The sequence below is a fragment of the Panulirus ornatus genome, chromosome 16 (genome assembly GCF_036320965.1).
Source record: "Panulirus ornatus isolate Po-2019 chromosome 16, ASM3632096v1, whole genome shotgun sequence".
NCBI lineage: Eukaryota > Metazoa > Arthropoda > Malacostraca > Decapoda > Palinuridae > Panulirus > Panulirus ornatus.
The window spans coordinates 30371327-30392870 of record NC_092239.1 but is presented as its reverse complement, the minus strand read 5'-3'; the positions used below and the strand labels follow the sequence as shown (position 1 = coordinate 30392870).

The following is a 21544-nucleotide window of genomic DNA, read 5'->3' as shown; positions in this document are numbered from 1 at the left end:
AGACGTGCAAGGAATTGAGTGAAATGGAACGAGGTGGTATACCGGGGTCGACGTGGTCAATCGACTGAACCAGGGCATGTGGAACGTTTGGGGTAAACCATGGAAAGGTCTATGGGGCGAGGATGGGGATAGGGAGATGTGGTTTCGGTGCATTACACATGACTGAGAGTGAACGAATGTGGCCGTTTTTGTCTTGTTTTCCTGGCGTTCCTTCGCTGAAGCAAGGGGTAGCGATGCTGTTTCCTGTAGGACGGGGTAGCGCCAGGTGTGGATGAGGGCAAGCAAGGATAAATATGTGCATGTATATATGTTGACATGCATATGTATGTATATTTGCGGGTATGGGCGTGTATATATATATATATATATATATATATATATATATATATATATATATATATATATATATATTGGAAAGGATCACAATTTTGCGCGTGATCAAGATATTCCTATGAGTCCACGGGGAAAATGAAACACGAAAAGTTCCCAAGTGCACTTTCGTGTAATAATCACATAATCAGGGGAGACACAAGAGAGGAATATAACAGTCAGTTGATATACATCGAAGAGACGAAGCTAGGACGCCATTTGGTAAACATTTGATTGTCCATTGTGATTGTTTTTTTTGGACAATCACATGTTTTATATATATATATATATATATATATATATATATATATATATATATATATATATATATATATATATATTCCCTGGGGATAGGGGAGAAAGAATACTTCCCACGTATTCCCTGCGTGTCGTAGAAGGCGACCAAAAGGGGAGGGAGAGGGGGGCTGGAAATCCTCCCCTCTTGTTTTTTTTTTTTTTAATTTTCCAAAAGAAGGAACGGAGAAGGGGGTTAGGTGAGGATATTCCCTCAGAGGCCCAGTCCTCTGTTCTTAACGCTACCTTGCTAACGCGGGAAATGGCGAATAGTTTGAAAGAAAAATAAGATATATATATATATATATATATATATATATATATATATATATATATATATATATATATATATATATATATATATTGGAAAGGATCACAGTTTTGCGCGTGATCGAGATATTCCTATGAGTCCACGAGGAAAATGAAACACGATAAGCCCCCAAGTGCACTTTCGTGTAATAATCATATCATCATGGGAGATACAAGAGAGAAATATACGTCAGTTGATATCAACTGACTTATATTTCTCTCTTGTCTCTCCCCTGATGATCTGATTATTACACGAAAGCGCACTTGGAAACTTATCTTGTTTCATTTTCCCCGTGGACTCATATGAATATATATATATATATATATATATATATATATATATATATATATATATATATATATATATATACATATATACCCACACACACACGATTGAGTGCAGAATGGAAAAAAGTGAGAGTAAATGACGTAAGGGGAGTGGGGGAGGAATGAGATGTATTTAGGGAAGCAGTGATGTCTTGCGCAAAGATGCTTGTGGCATGAGAAAGGTGAGAGGTGGGCAGATTAGAAGCGGCAGTAAGTGGAGGGATGAAGAAGTAAGATTGCTAGTGAAAGAGAAATGAGAGGCGGTTGGACGATTTTTGCAGGAAAGTAGTGCGAATGATTGGGAGGCGTATAAAAGAAAGAGGCAGGAGGTCAAGAGAAAGGTGCAAGAGGTGAAAAAGAGGGCAACTGAGAGTATCATTGAATTTTAGGGAAAATTAAAGATGTTTTGAAAGGAGGTAAATACAGTGCGTAAGACAAGAGAACAAATGGGAACGTCGGTGAAGGGGGCTAATGGGGAGGTGATAACAGGTAGTCGTGAAGTGAGATGGAGATGGAGAGAGTATTTTAAAGGCTTGTTGAATGTGTTTGAAGACAGTGTGGCAGATATAGGTGGTTTTGGTCCAGGTGGTGTGCGAAGTGAGAGGGTAAGGGAGAATCGTTTGGTAAACAGAGAAGAGGTAGTGAAAGCTTTACGGAAGATGAAAGCCGGCAAGGCGGCGGCTTTTGGATGATATTGCAGTGGAATTTATTAAAAAAGGGGGTGACTGTGTTGTTGACTGGTTGGTAAGGATATTCACTGTATGCATGGCTCATGGTGAAGTGCCCGAGGATGGCGGAATGCATGCATAGTGCCATTGTACAAAGGCAAAGGGGATAAAAGTGAGTGTTCAAATTACAGAGGTATACGTTTCTTGGGTATTCCTGGGAAATTATATGGGAGGGTATTGATTGAGAGGGTAAATGCATATACAGAGCATAAGATTGGGGAAGAGCAGTGTGGTTTCAGAAGTGGTAGAAGATGTGTGGACCAGGTGTTTGCTTTGAAGAATGTATGTGAGAAATACTTAGAAAAAGAAATGGATTTGTATGTAGCATTTATGGATCTGGAGAAGGCATATGATAGAGTTGATAGAGATGCTCTGTGGAAGGTATCAAGAGTATATGGTGTGGGAGGTAAGTTGCTTGAACAGTGAAAAGTTTTTATCAAAGATGCAAGGCATGTGTACGAGTAGGAAGAGAGGAAAGCGCTCGGTTCTCACTGAATGTCGGTTTGTGGCAGGGGTGCGTGATGTGTTCATGGCTTAATTTGTTTATGGATGAGGTTGTTAGGGAGGTGACTGCAAGAGTTTTGGAGAGAGGGGCAAGTATGCAGAATGTTCTGGATGAGAGGGCTTGGGAAGTGATTCAGTTGTTGTTCGTTAAAGATACAGCGCTGGTAGCTGATTCGGGTGAGAAACTGCAGAAGTTGGTGACTGAGTCCGATAAAGTGTGTGAAAGAAGGCTGAGAGTAAATGTGAATAAGAGCAAGGTTATTAGGTTCAGTAGTGTTGAGGGACAAGTTAATTCGGGGGTAAGTTTGAAGGAAGAAAAACTGGACGAAGTTATGGAGAGAGTATTCCTTCAAACATAACCATTTTTGCTTTCCGAGATAACGTTCTTCCCTTCTACACATTTTTCAACGCTCCCAGAACTCTCTCCCCCTCCACCACCCTATACTCACTTCCGCTTCCATGGTTCCATCTGCTGCCAGATCCACTCCCAGATACCTAAAACACTTCACTTCCTCTAGTTTTTCTCCATTCAAACTTACCTCCTAATTGACTTGTCCCTCAACTCTACTGTACCTAATATCCTTGATCTTATTCACATTTACTCTCAGCTTTCTTCTTTCACACACTTTACCAAAGTCAGTCACCAGCTTCTGCAGTTTCTCACATGAATTAGCCACCAGCGCTGTATCATCAACGAACAACAACTGACTCACTTCACAAGCTCTCTCATCCACAACAGACTGCATACTTGCCCCTCTTTCCAAAACTCTTGCATTCACCTCCCTAACAACCTCATCCATAAACAAATTAAACAACCATGGAGACATCACACACCCTTGCTGCAAACCAACATTCACTGAGAACCAATCACTTTCCCTCTTCCTACTCGTATACATGCCTTACATCCTCGATAAAAACTTTTCACTGCTTCTAACAACTTGCTTCCCACACCATATATTCTTCATACCTTCCACAGAGCATCTCTATCAACTCTACCATATGCCTTCTCCAGATCCATAAATGCTACATACAAATCCATTTGCTTTTCTAAGTATTTCTCACATACATTCCTCAAAGCAAACACCTGATCCACACATCCTCTACCACTTCTGAAACCACAACTGCTCTTCACCAATCTCATGCTCTGTGCATGCCTTTACCCTCTCAATCAATACCCTCCCATATAGTTTCCCTGGAATAATCAACACACTTATACCTCTGTAATTTGAGCACTCACGTTTATCCCCCTTGCCTTTGTACAATGGCACTATGCAAGCATTCCGCCAATCCTCAGGCACCTCACCATGAGTCATACATACATTAAATAACCTTACCAACCAGTCAACAACACAGTCAACCCCTTTTTTAATAAATTCCACTACAATACCATCCAAACCCGCTGCCTTGCCGGCATTAATCTTAGGCAAAGCTTTTACTACCTCTTCTCTGTTTACCAAATCATTCTCCCTAACCCTCTCACTTTGCACACCACCTCGACCAAAACGCCCTATACCTGCCACTCTATCATCAAACACGTTCAAAAAACCTTCAGAATATTCACTCCATCTCCTTCTCACATCACCACTACTTATCACCTCTCCATTAGCCCCCTTCACTGATGTTCCCATTTGTTCCTTTGTCTTACGCACTTTATTTACCTCCTTCCAAAACATCTTTTTATTCTCCCTAAAATTTAATGATACTCTCACCCCAAATCTAATTAGCCCTCTTTTTAACCTCTTGCACCTTTCTCTTGACCTCCTGCCTCTTTCTTTTATATATCTCCCACTCATTTGCATTATTTCCCTGCAAAAATCATTCAAATGCCTCTCTCTTCTCTTTCACTATCAATCTTACTTCTTCATCCCACCACTCACTACCCTTTCTAATCTGCCCACCTCCCACACTTCTCATGCCACAAGCATCTTTTGCGCAAGCTATCACTGCTTCCCTAAATACATCCCATTCCTTCCCAATCCCATTACGTCCTTTGTTCTCACCTTTTTCCATTCTGTACTTAGTCTCTCCTGGTACTTCCTTACACAAGTCTCCTTCCCAAGCTCACTTACTCTCACCACTCTCTTCACCCCAACATTCTCTCTCCTTTTCTGAAAACCTCTATAAATCTTCACCTTCGCCTCCACAAGATAATGATCAGACTTCCCTTCCTTTCATGTAATGATCACATCGCCAGGGGAGATACAGGAATGATATAAATATAGAACAGTTATTTGACGTACAAGGAAGCGACAGAGCTAAGACGCCAGTGGTAAACAATCATTACCGGATGGAAGCGTTCAGGTTGGTTGTGTTCGGGTCTGGCATTATGCCTGTCATGAAATTCTTTTTTATGTGGACAGGAAAGGGATCTGTTTTCAATTTTGCCTAAGTCATAGTTATCAAGTTTGTATGGATCTTCATTGATATTAATGTTACAATTATTTGTGTATTTGACAATAGAAGATTCAGTGGTATTTCTCATGGTAAACTAATTAAAGGTAATAACTGCATAAGCTTTACGCCAGTCAAAACAATGGGCATAATTTCTCATGATTAAATAAAGCATTTGTTTCTTGTCCTGTTCCTATAATATATATCTATGTTGCTTAAGTCTAACATAAAGATCCTTACCAGCCTGCGCAACATAAAACATATTACAGTTTTTTACAGGGGACTCTGTAAACACTGTCCCGCAGAATTTTCTGGCGAGCAGGCTGCCCTCCACTCATGCCTCTGATCTTCAGTACCCTGACTTGCCCTCCACTAGTATTCCTGGATATGTGCAAATGAGGCAATTGTTTGTTTGCATCGAGTGTCCAGTGGTAATGGCGACTATTTTTTGAAGATGCCAGTAACTCACCATATTCAGTACACCATGTTTTTCTCACCAGCACCCGAGCAGTTAAGAATACCCCTAATACACGATTTCCCGAAATTCAGCGTCTAGTAATCATCAAGGATCTTTAACGAATGAGTTTCGGAAATCAATGAGTTTCATTAATCTATGAGTATCCTTAAATTACGAGTTATAGTGAGCCAAAGGTTGCGGTAACCACAACTACTATTAGCTCAGTTTTACTGATCTAATAATCCTATTATTCAACGATCACCACCAACTCGTGGATTCCACCAATTATCAACAACCCTTGATTTAACCCACGGGTTCAGAGACCCAAGAGCTCTGGTAATCATTAGGCACGATTAATAGCTCCGAGAGTTTCCATATTCAAGTAGTGCCATTAACCCCCAGTTTGAAACAACGAAGTGTTTGTCACTTTTAAAATCGTTATGTAACTTTCATGTCTCTCGTAGTTCACGTTTTGATTTACTCCTCCTCGTTCAGAGTGGCGAAGTGCCCTGAAGGGTGGCCCTCGTCAGCGGGAACCAACCGGAGATAACTCTTGCACGACTTTGACACCAGCAACAAGTTGAGCGAGGGCAGGGCAAACTGTCCAGTCATGGTTAGAAAGACTGTCTTGTGGGATTCTCATGCTCTCTTATCATTTTATGCTATTTTCTTTTGCACGTAAGCTCACTAATGTCGCACTTTATGAAAATTATCATGGAGAATTTCGTTTGATATATATACAGTTCGGTTGTTAGTGGTCCTTATGTTACTACACGATATCATGTTGAGTGAGTATGTCCTGGCAAGTTTGGTTAGGTTAGTATGTCCTGGCTGGTTTGCTATTCCTGGTTAGGTTGGTTATATTATTATATCCTGGTTAGTTTAAATAGGTTAGTATGCCCCGGTTAGTTTGATTAGGTTAGTATCTCCTGTTTTGTTTGGTTAGGTTTGTATGTCTTGGTTAGTTCGAACAGGTTAGCATGTTCTGTTAAGTTTAGTTAGTTTAGGATGTTCTGGTTAGTTTTGTTAGGTTAATAGCCCTGGTTAGTCTGAACAGGTTAGCCCTCCTTGGTTAATTTGGTTAGGTTAGTACGTCCTGGTTTGTTTGGTTAAATGATGATGTCTTGTTTAGTTTGGTTCGGTTTTGATATCCTGGTTAGTTTGAGTAGGTTAGCATGTTCCGGTTAGTTTGGGTAGATTAGTATGTCATGGTTTTTTTGGTTAAGTTGGTATGTCCTGGTTAGGTTAGGTTAGGTTAAGATGATCTGGATAAGTTACCGAAAAGAAAATTAAGTTCGTTCAAGTTACGGTATCATACCTTATCTTGCGGTCTCTAACACGATTACCTTTTTCAATCGGTGTATATCTATTATCACGGTAAAGAGTCGTGATTTTGACACCAGGAAAATCTTAGAAAGAGGTTTATTCAACAAAGTCTAGGCTGATATATCGTATCCTCCTACACTATGTCTCTCTCAAGCTGGATGGTTCCCAGGGGAGGAAGAAAGCTATGGTCATCAACCGTCACATAGAATCCAACTTATGATTAAATTAATTATACTTGTTTTCTCTCTATAAAGTTATATTTCATTTGGAGAAAGCGCCAGGTGCCGCAGTCATCATTCAAATATGTCAAAACCTTTCTTTAATACAGTTAAGAGAGTAAGTCGGTATCATCAGATGATGACAAGGTAGTATAGCTGAACAGTAAAGTCTTACCCCTCGTCCTTCATGGGTAGATTTTTGTTTCACAGTGAGTGCATGTTTGTATTTGTGTAAGTCTGTATACGCGTCTACAAATGTACAGACCTGGTGCACACGACGAGCGAGCCACCAGTCATAAGGTTCAGTTAGAGGACTTTTTTTTTTGTATGTTGAAGGTTCCAGTCATGGACAAAAGTCCACATCAAGTCCGAGCCTCAATTGAAATTTAGAGAGAACTATGAAACGAAAAAAGAAGAGACAAGGAAAAGTATTTACGAATTTTTGAGGTGAAAAATCTGTCTTTTGAAATGTGCGAGGCCGTAATTATTGGAAAAGACATGAGAAGGTAGAGTTCCAGAACTTCGGCGTTTAGGGAAAAAAAAACAGGTATCAAAACGGCCCATCCTCAAGTTGCCGATGGCCACACAATACTCATACGACGCAGCAGCTTGCCGAGTATTGCGTGGTCTAGCTAGTTCTGGGGGCACACAATCAGCTAGCTCTAGGGAGCAAAAAACAAAGTCATACCTATAAAAGAGGGAAAGTGAACCAACTTTGTGCCGTAAGACAAAGGGGTCAAGTTAGCCTGGGACAGTTTATAAGTCGGACCGCTTACGGCTCTACTTTATCAAGTAAAGATACAGTGCTAGAACCGCTCCAAATGTGAGAGCAGTAATCCATACATGAACTACTCAATTCATTGTATAAACGGAGCAACTGTTCAGAAGAGAAGTCTTGACATCTAAACAGGACACTTCGTTTCTTGGAGGCAGACTTAGCTATTCCTGTAATGTGGGGTTGCCAAGAAATAATGAATGTTACAGTAATACCAAGAACGTTCATTGGGTCAAGAGGTGGGAATGCAGAACCGTCAAAGACGAGAGTTGTTTTCCATAGAGAGATAGGTAGAAATTGGGTTTTGGAGCCATCAAACGAGATGCAGATCGAGTGAGAGAAGAGGAAACTGAATTGAAGGATGTGGATGAGTCGTCAGCGTATGAGTGCACGGGATTATTTGAAGAGGAGCGGAAATCTTTAAAAAATAGGAGAAAAAGTGTACGGGACAGGATAGAACCTTGAGGGACACCGTTGTTGATGGAGAAAAGGGAAGAGGCTGATCCTTCAACAACCACAGAGATAGATCAGCCAGTGAGGAAGCTAGATATCAAGGAGCAAAGTGGGGGAGGGAAGCCAAAAGAGAGGATCTTAGAGATGAGACCCCGATGCCACACCATATTAGTAAAATAGGAAAAAATGTCACCAGTGAATCTCTCCTTATGGAAGCCATTCTGGTGATCGGAGAGAATACTGTGATTTTTGAGGTATTTAAGGGTATGGGAGTTGAGGAGGGATTCAAAGACTTTGGAAATGGCAGATGTCAAAGCAATAGGACGACCGTTGGAGGGGTCAGAACGGACACCCTTCTTAGGGATAGGATGTATCAAGGCATGTTTCCAAGAAGGAAAAGTGTTATTAGCTCAGACAAACAACGGGATATTATCTTACAGGATATATAATTCTCAAAGTGTCCAGTTATTCTTCAGTTATATCCTATTCCATTAATTTGTATTTACTTGGATAATTTTTTCCAAGTTTGGTATCAAAATGATACTTCAGTATTGCATCTGTGTGAAAATTTCTGTAAAAATATGTTCTCTTTTAAATCTAAAATACTTTGTGAGGTAACGGTGTGGAAGGCAGTCGATAACCCTGGAAAAACTGTGTTCTTCTGATATAGTTCTTGAGAAGAATGATGATTTCTAGACGTTAAATATAACACTAATATCTACTTCAAGCGTTGAGAGATACTACCATATGTTATATCATAGCTATGGCGAGTGTAGAAGCTACAGAGAGCATACTGTCGGGTTATGGGACTTATCTAGGGAGGAGTATTATCTAGAACCGGTGCAGCAGTCCTGTGAGAGAGGGAGGTCTGCCGGCGACCGCCAGTGATCGGCCTCAAGTCCTCCCGTTTGGATGCCTGGTTGGCTCCTCTCTCTCACACAAGATTCCCAGTTTTGTGGTTTTTAAGACCGTACACACAACACTGCGACCCTTGAGTACGACGGTATAAACTTTGACCATGAAGGTATGACCTTCGATCAAAGCTGTGCGTAGGTATAAGAACCATACCACCGTACTATAGGGTCATGTCGTTGTTCTTAAGGGGTCGTACCGGTCGTGCCCAAGGACCCATGGACCGTACCGCCGTGTTCACGGGGTTCATTAAGCCCTGTGTTGTGTCGAACATGATTTGTTTCAATAGATGTCGGCACGTCGATAAACAGCTGATGAATATTGCGTAACTCAGAATAACTTATCTTTTTCTTGCTCAATATGCTAGACATTGGAAAAAAGTATTTATGACTATATATATATATATATATATATATATATATATATATATATATATATATATATATATATATACTCAAAAATGCACTCTTTGTCTTTGTTATATATCTTCAACGAAGAGCATATGTTAAATGTGATGTCATTCATGTAGAATTTATCATCCACTATAATTTCAACTAAGGAAACTTTCCAGGCCAACAGTAACTGAAGACTTTTAGTATTCATTTTTTCGTACGAGTGTACGTGATCTTAGAATTATCTTTGATAAATGAAGGTGTTCAAGGTTTTTCGAGTGTTGCTAATAACTTGAGGTTGACTGCCTTATTGGCTCTGGCTGTTGGGATGCCTGAGGCCCATATATCCAACCAGTCACCCTTATGACCGATAAAAAGAATCTTAAATATCAGTTAATGCACACTTAATGGATTTCAAATTTGCATTGATGGAAATCTTGATCTGAAGAACAAAGGAAACCTCGAACTATATTTCTCTTCATTTGCGCCACCTAGAAGCTGTCTTCACCATGTTACCACAACTGCTGATGTTATTGTTTCTTCTGCTTGGTAAGTTGCTTGTGTGCTTTACGAACAGGTCTTTATGTGAGAAACCATACATGATATGTCAGTGATTCAGTATCCATACACGGTATGTGTTTAAGTATATTTGCCTTTGTATCAGTATATTTTCATTTACAGATTATATGCTCTTTGAATGCTTTTGACTGTTTCCGAGCGTAATCTTTTCTATTTTGTTATCTCTGTGCACAACACTAGGATTACATGGGGGTCCCATCACTTCATATTTCTCCCTCACAGTATATCTGCAACATTTTATCCTTTATATTCATGGTCCCTTCATTTAGCTTCCTTTCGTTTACCACTCCCTCAGTATGGAAGTATTTCTTCATTCGCTGAACTGATTCTTGCTTGGTTTATATGAATACCCCGGAAAATTTCCACTTGTATCTAAATTGATTCTTGCTTGGTTTATTGTAATACTTTTCTTCCACTTATATCTAAATTAATTCTTATTTTCTGTTAGATATTATTAGTAATGAGGCCATCTTTCACTATTTCCCTTCTTTGTCATTTTGCAGTTTCTCATCTACAATTTGTTAAACAACCATGGAATTTGTTTCGGTTTCCCTGTACGTTGATGCAGTCCTTATCATTCTTTACTTCCCTCATGACCTTAGCACCATCCATAGGCATTCAAATAAGAACATATCCTTTTGGCAATCCTTGTGTGTGTGTGTGTGTGTGTGTGTGTGTGTGTGTGTGTGTGTGTGTGTGTGTGTGTTTATGCGTCTCTGAAGATATGTTTATGTCCTTGTGAATAAGAGGAATGGAGAGACAAAGAGAGAGAAAGAGACACGAGGTCAGTATCTAATATGTGTGCAATAAACCCCTGAAAACAAATACAAAAAAATTCAGTATTGTTTCCTTTTTTTATTCTAGATCGCTGTTTCTAGCGTTAGCAAGGCAGCACCAGGAACAAACGGAGAAAGGCTAAATTTGTTCGCATTCATTCTGTAGCAGTCATTTGCAACACATCAAAACCACTGCTCTCTATCCATAACCCGGTCCTACGGACTTTTTCATTGTTTCCTCTGGTCGCTTCATACGTCCTGACTCAGTCCGTTGACAGCACGTCGATCCCTATTACCACATCCTCCACTTCACTTTATGCGGTTCACACCTTTCATCTTCCTGCATGATCAGGCCCAAATCCCTTTTTTTTTTTTTCATTCCATCCTTCCATCTCCAAATTGGTCTCCCCTTTCTACCTGTTCCCTCCACTTCTCACACATATATCCTCTTTGTCAACCTTTCCTCACTCATTATAGCCATGTGTCAACACCATTTCTGCACACCCTCTTCAGCTCTTTCAAACACTCTTTTTATCATCACACCTCTCTCTGAACCTTTATTTTCTTATCTGATCAAAACGCCTCACACCGCTTATTGTCAAGCATTTCATTCCCAACACATCCATACTCCTCTGTACATAGTCACCTGCAGCCCTTGCCTCGCATCCATATGAAGATATCAAGACTAATGTACCTTCAGGCATACCCATTTTTGTCCTTCTAGATAACGAGCTCTCTTTTCACTCATTCTTCAGTGCTCACAGACCTTCGCCCCCTTGCCAACCCTATGACACTCTTCCACTTCCAGGGTTCAATTTGCTGCCATGTCCACTCCCAGATACCTAACACACTTCACCTCCTCCAATTTCTCTGCATTCAAACTCACACCCCAACCACCATGTCCCTAAACCCCGCTAAACCTAATAAACTTACTTTTACTCACAATGACTCTTAATTTCCTCCTTTCACGCACACTTCGAAACCTAGTCATCAACTGCAGTTTCTCACTTGAATCTGCCACCAGTGATGTATCTTCCGCAAACAACAACTGACACTTCCCAGCCTCTCGCATCCCCTACAAACTGTGTATTTGCCTTTCTCTCTCTCTCCACGCCTCCCGCATTTACCTCACACAGCACCCCATCCATAAATAATTTTGAACAGCCAAGGTGACATTACACACCCCTGCTACAGACTAACCGTCACTTGGAACCACTCACTCTCTTCTCTTCCTATTCATGTAAATGCCTTACACCCTTGATAAAAACTTCTCTCCCTTTAGTAGCTTTTTCCCCACATCATATATCCATAAAACCGTCCATAAGACACCTTTCTCAACCCCACAATATTCTTTTTCTTGATCCATAAATGCCACATACAGATTCTACTTTCCCCTAAGTATTTCTCACACACAAATTCTTTAAACCAAATACTTGATGCACATATCTTCTACTACTTCGGTAACCACACTGTTCCTCCCCAATCTTATTACGTACACTCAACAAACTTATGCCTCTGTAGTTTCAACACCTACCTTATCTCACTTGCCTTCATACAAAGGCACTATACATGCACTCCGCCAATCCTCAGGCACCATACCATGATCTATACATACAATGAAAATCATAACTAACCAATAAACAACCCTCCGCCCCTCCACAAACACACACACACACACACACACACACACACACACACACACACACACACACACACACACACACACACACACTTTTTAAAATTTACCTGCAATACCATCCACTCCAGCTGCTTTGCCATATTTTATCTTGAGTAAGGTATCCACCACTTTTCTCTTCACAAAACACTCCCCATGATTCTCTGATGTCGCATATACCCCAAACCAAACACCTTACATCCGCTAACTTATCAAACACATTCACCAACCCTTTAAAATATTCTCTCCATCACTACCTGTTACCAACTCCCTCTTTGCACCTTTAACAAATTTTCCCCCTTTCTTCGGTTTTTGTTTCTTTTTTCGCACATTACTAACCGGTCCAAAACATCTCATTCTCCATAAAGTTTATTGATAATCGCTAATCCCAACTCTCATTTACCCACTTTTTTAACCCCCGCATTTTCACTCTTGACCTCCTGACGCCTCCCCAATCATTTGCTCTCCTTCCCTGTAAGTACCGCCCACACACCTCTTTTATTCTTTCACTAGCAACTTTACTTCTTCATTCCACCACTCGCTACCCTTCCAAATCTACCCACCTCCCACCTTTCGCATGCCACAGACATCTTTGGCACATGCTAGGGCTGCTTTCTGAAATACCTTCCATTCCTTATTCACTCCCCTAGCTTCATATGCTCCCACCTCTTGCCATCATGCACTCACTTTCTCCTGATATGCCTCCGCACAAGCCTCTTTCCGTACCTCACTTACTCTCACCACTCTACTCACACCGATTTCTTTTTTCCGAAAACCTATACAAATATTCACCCTCGACTCCATAAGTTAGTGATCAGACATCCCACCAGCTGCCCCTCTCAGCACATTCACATCCAAAAATTTCCTATTTACGTGTCATTTAACCATCATGTAATCCAATAATACCAGTTAACCAACTTTCCTACTCACATACGTATATTTATGTATGCTCATCCTTTTAAATCTGGTATTCCCTATTACCTGTCTTTTCAGCACAGACCTCCTCAAGCTGTTTACCATTTCCGTTCACTTTACTGGATATCCCATTACCCCAGTTATTCCCTCAGCTACTCACTTTCGCACATAAGTCACCCATCACTAATACCGTTCTCTTGCACGAAAACTCCTGACACACACACACACACACACACACACAAACACACACACACACACACACACACACACACACACACACACACACACACACACACACTCAGCTGTTCCCAGAACACTTGCCTGTCAATGATCTTTCTTCTCATGGCCAGGTGCATAAGCATTAATAATTACCCATCTCTCGCCATCCACTTTTATCCTCGCCTATATCATTCTAGATCTCACTTCCTTACACTCTTTTACACACTCCCACAACTGCTTCAGCAGTGATGCTTCTTCCTTCGCTGTTGTCCTCTTAACTACGACTATACTCCTAAGACATTTCCAACCATTCATTCCCCTTACCCTTGAGCTTTGTTTCTCTCAGAGTCAGAACATCCAGGTTTATTTCCTCAAACATGCTACCTATCTCTCCTTTCTTCTTATCTTGGTTACATCCACACACATTCAGAAACCCAAGCCAGAGCCTTCACGGAGGTGGAGCTCTCCCTGTTTGACTCCTTCTTTTGTTCCACCTTTTAGAAATTTAAATACAAGAAGGGAAGGGCTTTCAGTCCCCCACTCACACCCCGTTTAAATGCCTTCTACGAGACTCGGGGAATGCGAAAAATATTTCTCACCTCCTATACTCCCACCTACCTACGTACCCACCCACCCTACCTACCTACCTACTTATATCTATCTATTTATCTGTCTATCTCTGTTTATATGTATGTATGTATGTATGTATGAATGCAATGACAGTCAACAGCTAAAAAAAATACAAAATTTTTAATACATGTTAAACAAAGAATGCAAAATAATTCTATTTTCTGTCATGGTGTTTCAGATGGCAACTGTGTTGGTTCCGCGGAGCTATGGGTCCCTGAAGGTTAGGACTGGTGCAGCTTGTAGCTAAGTGAGACTTAATGCGATGTACAAATGTCATTACTTTGTTCTAGGCCTGGACACACACACACACACACACACACACACACACACACACACAGTGTTCATGAAATGAGTTCCTACGAGCGTAAAACTCCCTTCCCATACAGTACAAATAAGTGATTACAGCAAAGCCCTTTCCACTGAACCTAATTATACTCTTGGAAAGCAGTGGCTGTTGTTGTTTCTCATACCTCTCGTATCGTCCATCTAGCGCATGTTGGCTGTGAGGACGGCTGGGCCTCCTTCGGCAGTTACTGCTACTACTTCTCAAACGACGACAACATCTACCCACTGAGCACGTACAACGGCGCCCGAGAGGCGTGTCGTAGTAAGGGCGCTGACCTCGTCTCCATACACTCTGTCGAGGAGAATGATTTTGTCACCTCCATGTTTACTGGACGTAAGTTAATGGTCCTTCGTAGTGTAGCGGACAACATTCTGAACATGATCCATTTACGGGCGGCCCAGAGTAGGGCGCAAATGTTCCAATCCTGGTTTCAGAGGTTGGTCCACAGTCAACCTGTTCATTTTTTTTTTAATTTTCCAAAAGAAGGAACAGAGAAGGGAGTCAGGTGAGGATATTCCCTCTAAGGCCCAGTCCTCTGTTCTTAACGCTACCTCGCTAATGCGGGAAATGGCGAATAGTATGAAAAAAAAAAAAAAAAAAAAAAAAAAAATATATATATATATATATATATATATATATATATATAATATATATATATATATATATATATATATATATATATATATATATATATATATATATATATATATAATAAAGGTTTTACCGTAAGTAAAGTAAGGGTAAGAGAGATGTGTGGAAATAAAAAGAGCGTGGTTGAGAGAGCAGAAGAGGGTGTTTTGAAATGGTTTGGGCACATGGAGAGAATGAGTGAGGAAAGATTGACCAAGAGGATATATGTGTCGGAGGTGGAGGGAACGAGGAGAAGTGGGAGACCAAATTGGAGGTGGAAAGATGGAGTGAAAAAGATTTTGTGTGATCGGGGCCTGAACATGCAGGAAGGTTAAAGGAGGGCAAGGAATAGAGTGAATTGGATCGATGTGGTATACCGGGGTTGACGTGCTGTCAGTGGATTAAATCAGGGCATGTGAAGCGTCTGGGGTAAACCATGGAAAGTTGTGTGGGGCCTGGATGTGGAAAGGGAGCTGTGGTTTCGGGCATTATTGCGTGGCAGCAAGAGAATGAGTGTGAAAGAATGTGGCCTTTGTTGTCTTTTCCTAGCGTTACCTCCCGCACATGCGGGGGGAGGGGGTTTTCATTTCATGTGTGGCGGGGTGGCGACGAGAATGAATAAGGGCAGACAGTATGAATTATGTACATGTGTATATATGTATATGTCTGTGTGTGTAAATATATGTATACGGTGAGATGTGTAGATATGTATATGTGCTGTGTGTGGACGTGTATGTATATACATGTGTATGTGGGTGGGTTGGGCCATTCTTCCGTCTGTTTCCTTGCTCTACCTCGCTAACGCGGGAGACAGCGGGTGGCTGGAAATCCTCCCCTCTCGTTTTTTTTTTTTTTCCAAAAGAAGGGACAGAGAAGGGGGCCAGGTAAGGATGTTCCCTCTAAGGCCCAGTCCTCTGTTCTTAACGCTACCTCGCTAACGCGGGAAATGGCGAATAGTATGAAAGAAAAAGATATATATATATATATATATATATATATATATATATATATATATATATATATATATATATATATATATATATATATATATCTGTTTCCCATTTTAGAAAGTTAAAAAATACAAGGAGGGGAGGATTTCTGGCCCCCCGCTCCCGTCCCCTCTAGTCGCCTTCTACGACACGCGAGGAATGCGTGGGAAGTATTCTTTCACCCCTATCCCCAGGGATAATATATATATATATATATATATATATATATATATATATATATATATATATATATATATATATATATATACATACACATACACACGCACATATATACACACACACACATATACATATATATATATACATACACATACACACGCACATATATACACACACACACATATACATATATATATATATGAAAAAAGTAAGAAATAATTTAGAAAACTGAAACTTCTAGCTTGAAATGAAAAGGAGAGATAGGTAGTATGTTTGAGGAAAGGAACCTGGATGGTTTGGCTCTGAGTGAAACGAAGCTCAAAGGTAAAGGGGAAGAGTGGTTTGGAAATGTCTTGGGAGTAAAGTCAGGGGTTCGTGAGAGGACAAGAGCAAGGGAAGGAGTATCATAACTTTTGAAACAGGAGTGATGGGGGTATATGATAGAGTGTAAGAAAGTAAATTCTCGATTAATATGGGTAAAACTGAAAGTGGATGGAGAGAGATGGGTGATTATTGGTGCATATGCACCTGGGCATGAGAAGAAACATCATGAGAGGCAAGTGTTTTGGAAGCAGCTGAGTGAGTGTGTTAGTAGTTTTGATGCACAAGACCGGATTATAGTAATGGGTGAGTTAAATGCAAAGGTGAGTAATGCGGCAGTTGAGGGAATTATTGGTGTACATGGGGTGTTCAGTGTTGTAAATGGAATTGGTGAAGAGCTTGTGCATTTATGTGCTGAAAAAGGACTGGTGATTGGGAATACCTGGTTTAAAAAAAGAGAGATACATAAGTGTACGTATGTAAGTAGGAGAGATGGCAGAGAGCGTTATTGGATTACGTCTTGATTGATAGGCGCGCAAAAGAGAGACTTTTGGATGTTAATGTGCTGAGAGGTGCAACTGGAGGGATGTCCGATCATTATCTTGTGGAGGCGAAGGTGAAGATTTGTAGAGGTTTTCAGAAAATAAGAGAGAATGTTGGCGTGAAGAGAGTGGTGAGAGTAAGTGAGCTTGGGAAGGAGACTTGTGTGAGGAAGTACCAGGAGAGACTAAGTACAGAATGGAAAAAGGTGAGAACAAAGGAGGTAAGGGGAGTGGGGGAGGAATGGGATGTATTTTGGGAAGCAATGATGGCTTGCGCAAAAGATACTTGTGGCATAGAAGCGTGGGAGGTTGGCAGATTAGAAAGGGCAGTGAATGGTGGGATGAAGAAGTAAGATTATTAGTGAAAGAGAAGAGAGAGGCATTTGGACGATTTTTGCAGGGAAATAATGCAAATGACTGAGAGATGTATAAAAGGAGGAGGCAGGAGGTCAAGAGAAAGGTGCAGGGGGCGAAAAAGAAAGGAAATGAGAGTTGGGGTGAGAGTGTATCATTAAACTTTAGGGAGAATAAAAAGATGTTTTGGAAAGTGGTAAATAAAGTGCGTAATACAAGGGAACAAATGGGAACATCAGTGAAGGGGGCTAATGGGGAGGTGATAACAAGTAGTGGTGATGTGAGAAGGAGATGGAGTGAGTATTTTGAAGGTTTGTTGAATGTGTTTGATGATAGAGTGGCAGATGTAGAGTGTTTTGGTCGAGGTAGTGTGCAAAGTGAGAGGGTTAGGGAGAATGATTTGGTAAACAGAGAAGAGGTAGTAAAAGCTTTGCGGAAGATGAAAGCCGGCAAGGCAGCGGGTTTGGATGGCATTGCGGTGGAATTTATCAAAAAAGGGGGTGACTGTATTGCTGACTGGTTAGTAAGCTTCTTGATGTATGTATGACTCATGGTGAGGTGCCTGAGGATTGGCGGAATGCTTGCATAGTGCCATTGGACAAAGGCAAAGGGGATAAAAGTGAGTGCTCAAATTACAGAGGTATACGTTTGTTGAGTATTCCTGGGAAATTATATGGGAGGGTATTGATTGAGGGTGAAGGCACGTACAGAGAATCGGATTGGGGAAGAGCAGTGTGGTTTCAGAAGTGGTAGAGGATGTGTGGATCAGGTGTTTGCTTTGAAGAATGTATGTGAGAAATACTTAGAAAAACAAATGGATTTGTTTGTAGCATTTATGGATCTGGAGAAGGCATATGGTAGAGTTGATACAGATGCTCTGTGGAAGGTATTAAGAATATATGGTGTGAATGGTAAGTTGTTAGCAGTGAAAAGTTTTTATCAAGGATGTAAGGCATGTGTAAGAGTAAGAAGAGAGGAAAGCGATTGGTTCTCCGTGAATGTTGGTTTGCCGCAGGGGTGTGTGATGTCTCCATGGTTGTTTAATTTGTTTGTGGATGCTGTTGTTAGGGAGGTGAATGCAAGAGTTTTGGAAAGGGGGGCAAGTATGCAGTCTGTTATGGATGAGAGAGCTTGGGAAGTGAGTCAGTCGTTGTTCGCTGATGATAAAGCGCTGGTGGCTGATTCGGGTGAGAAACTGCGGAAGCTGGTGACTGAGTTTGGTAAAGTGTGTGAAAGTAGAAAGCTGAGAGTAAATGTGAATAAGAGCAAGGTTATTAGGTACAGTAGAGTTGAGGGACAAGTCAATTGGGAGGTAAGTTTGAATGGAGAAAAACTGGAGGAAGTGAAGTGTTTCAGATATCTGGGAGTGGATTTGGCAGCGGATGGAAACAAGGAAGCGGAAGTGAATCATAGGGTGGAGGAGGGGGCGAAAGTTCTGGAAGCGTTGAAAAATGTGTGGAAGTCAAGAAAGTTGTCTTGGAAAGCAAAAATGGGTTTGTTTGAAGGAATAGTGGATCCAACAATGTTATATGGTTGCGAGGCGTGGGCTATAGATAGAGTTGTGCGGAGGAGTGTGGATGTGCTGGAAATGAGATGTTTGAGGACAATATGTGGTGTGAGGTGGTTTGATCGAGTAAGTAATGAAAGGGTAAGAGAGATGTGTGGTAATAAAAAGAGTGTGGTTGGGAGAGCAGAAAAGGGTGTTTTGAAATGGTTTGGTCACATGGAGAGAATGAGTGAGGAAAGATTGACCAAGAGGATATATGTGTCAGAGGTGGAGGGAACGAGAAGTGGGAGACCAAATTGGAGGTGGAAAGATGGAGTGAAAAAGATTTTGTGTGATCGGGGCCTGAACATGCAGGAGGGTGAAAGGAGGGCAAGGAATAGAGTGAATTGGATCGATTTGGTATACCGGGGTTGACGTGCTGTCAGTGGATTGAATCAGGGCATGTGAAACGTCTGGGGTACACCATGGAAAGCTGTGTAGGTATGTATATTTGCGTGTGTGGACGTATGTACATACATGTGTATAGGGGTGGGTTGGGCCATTTATTTCGTCTGTTTCCTTGCGCTACCTCGCAAACGCGGGAGACAGCGACAAAGCAAAAAAAAAAAAAAAAAAAAAAATATTTTTTTTTTTTTTTTTTTTTTTTATACTTTGTCGCTGTCTCCCGCGTTTGCGAGGTAGCGCAAGGAAACAGACGAAAGAAATGGCCCAACCCCCCCCCCCATACACATGTACATACACACGTCCACACACGCAAATATACATACCTACACAGCTTTCCATGGTTTACCCCGGACGCCCCACATGCCCTGGTTCAATCCACTGACAGCACGTCAACCCCTGTATACCACATCACTCCAATTCGCTCTATTTCTTGCCCTCCTTTCACCCTCCTGCATGTTCAGGCCCCGATCACACAAAATCCTTTTCACTCCATCTTTCCACCTCCAATTTGGTCTCCCTCTTCTCCTCGTTCCCTCCACCTCCGACACATATAACCTCTTGGTCAATCTTTCCTCACTCATTCTCTCCATGTGCCCAAACCATTTCAAAACACCCTCTTCTGCTCTCTCAACCACGCTCTTTTTATTTCCACACATCTCTCTTACCCTTACGTTACTTACTCGATCAAACCACCTCACACCACACATTGTCCTCAAGCATCTCATTTCCAGCACATCCAGCCTCCTGCGCACAACTCTATCCATAGCCCTCGCCTCGCAACCATACAACATTGTTGGAACCACTATTCCTTCAAACATACCCATTTTTGCTTTCCGGGATAATGTTCTCGACTTCCACACATTTTTCAAGGCTCCCAAAATTTTCGCCCCCTCCCCCACCCTATGATCCACTTCCGCTTCCATGGTTCCATCCGCTGCCAGATCCACTCCCAGATATCTAAAACACTTCACTTCCTCCAGTTTTTCTCCATTCAAACTCACCTCCCAATTGACTTGACCCTCAACCCTACTGTACCTAATAACCTTGCTCTTATTCACATTTACTCTTAACTTTCTTCTTCCACACACTTTACCAAACTCCGTCACCAGCTTCTGCAGTTTCTCACATGAATCCGCCACCAGCGCTGTATCATCAGCGAACAACAACTGACTCACTTCCCAAGCTCTCTCATCCCCAACAGACTTCATACTTGCCCCTCTTTCCAAAACTCTTGCATTTACCTCCCTAACAACCCCATCCATAAACAAATTAAACAACCATGGAGACATCACACACCCCTGCCGCAAACCTACATTCACTGAGAACCAATCACTTTCCTCTCTTCCTACACGTACACATGCCTTACATCCTCGATAAAAACTTTTCACTGCTTCTAACAACTTGCCTCCCACACCATATATTCTTAATACCTTCCACAGAGCATCTCTATCAACTCTATCATATGCCTTCTCCAGATCCATAAATGCTACATACAAATCCATTTGCTTTTCTAAGTATTTCTCACATACATTCTTCAAAGCAAACACCTGATCCACACATCCTCTACCACTTCTGAAACCACTCCAAAGGAGTTTACATTTCTCTGATTCTGGAAGTAGGCAGGCGGCTGCAGGAGCCTTCAGAAAAATGTGCTGGGTAACAGCAGGAGTCTTTCAGAGACACTGGGTAATTATGCATTAATATATGAAAATATATACTTATGATATATACATAAACTTGTTAATAAAAACAGTGGAAATATGAAGATAAAGTAAGATTTGGTAAGGACAATGTTCAAATGTTGCACGAATTACTTCTAAGAAGAATCGAGAATTGTTGGGAAGAGTAAAATCACGTATAAATCTGGTAGGTTTTCCTAGCGAAAAGCTCCTTCGATGTTCAAAAGTTATCTAAATGTGGTTTACCTCACTTCCGGGAAAAGATTTTTCATTTCATATGATCAAAGAAAGGGCAATTATTGT

The 21544-nt window shown here is 41.2% G+C and overlaps 1 protein-coding gene across 5 annotated transcripts in view; it reads left to right on the top strand.

The window, feature by feature from the left end:
- LOC139754203 (macrophage mannose receptor 1-like) overlaps nt 1–21544 on the top strand; it is a 140952-nt gene that overhangs the window by 15044 nt on the left and 104364 nt on the right. The window contains exons 1-4 of one of the 5 annotated variants that reach the window (XM_071671438.1): nt 9033–9070; nt 9623–10004; nt 14428–14469; nt 14740–14928. In XM_071671438.1, the coding sequence (XP_071527539.1) occupies nt 9965–10004; nt 14428–14469; nt 14740–14928 (271 nt within the window). In that variant the 5' untranslated portion in view covers nt 9033–9070; nt 9623–9964. Of the gene's footprint in view, nt 1–9032; nt 9205–9622; nt 10005–14427; nt 14470–14739; nt 14929–21544 lie in introns of those variants that run through there. The other 4 variants (XM_071671437.1, XM_071671434.1, XM_071671436.1 and 1 more) reach the window with 4 other exon arrangements.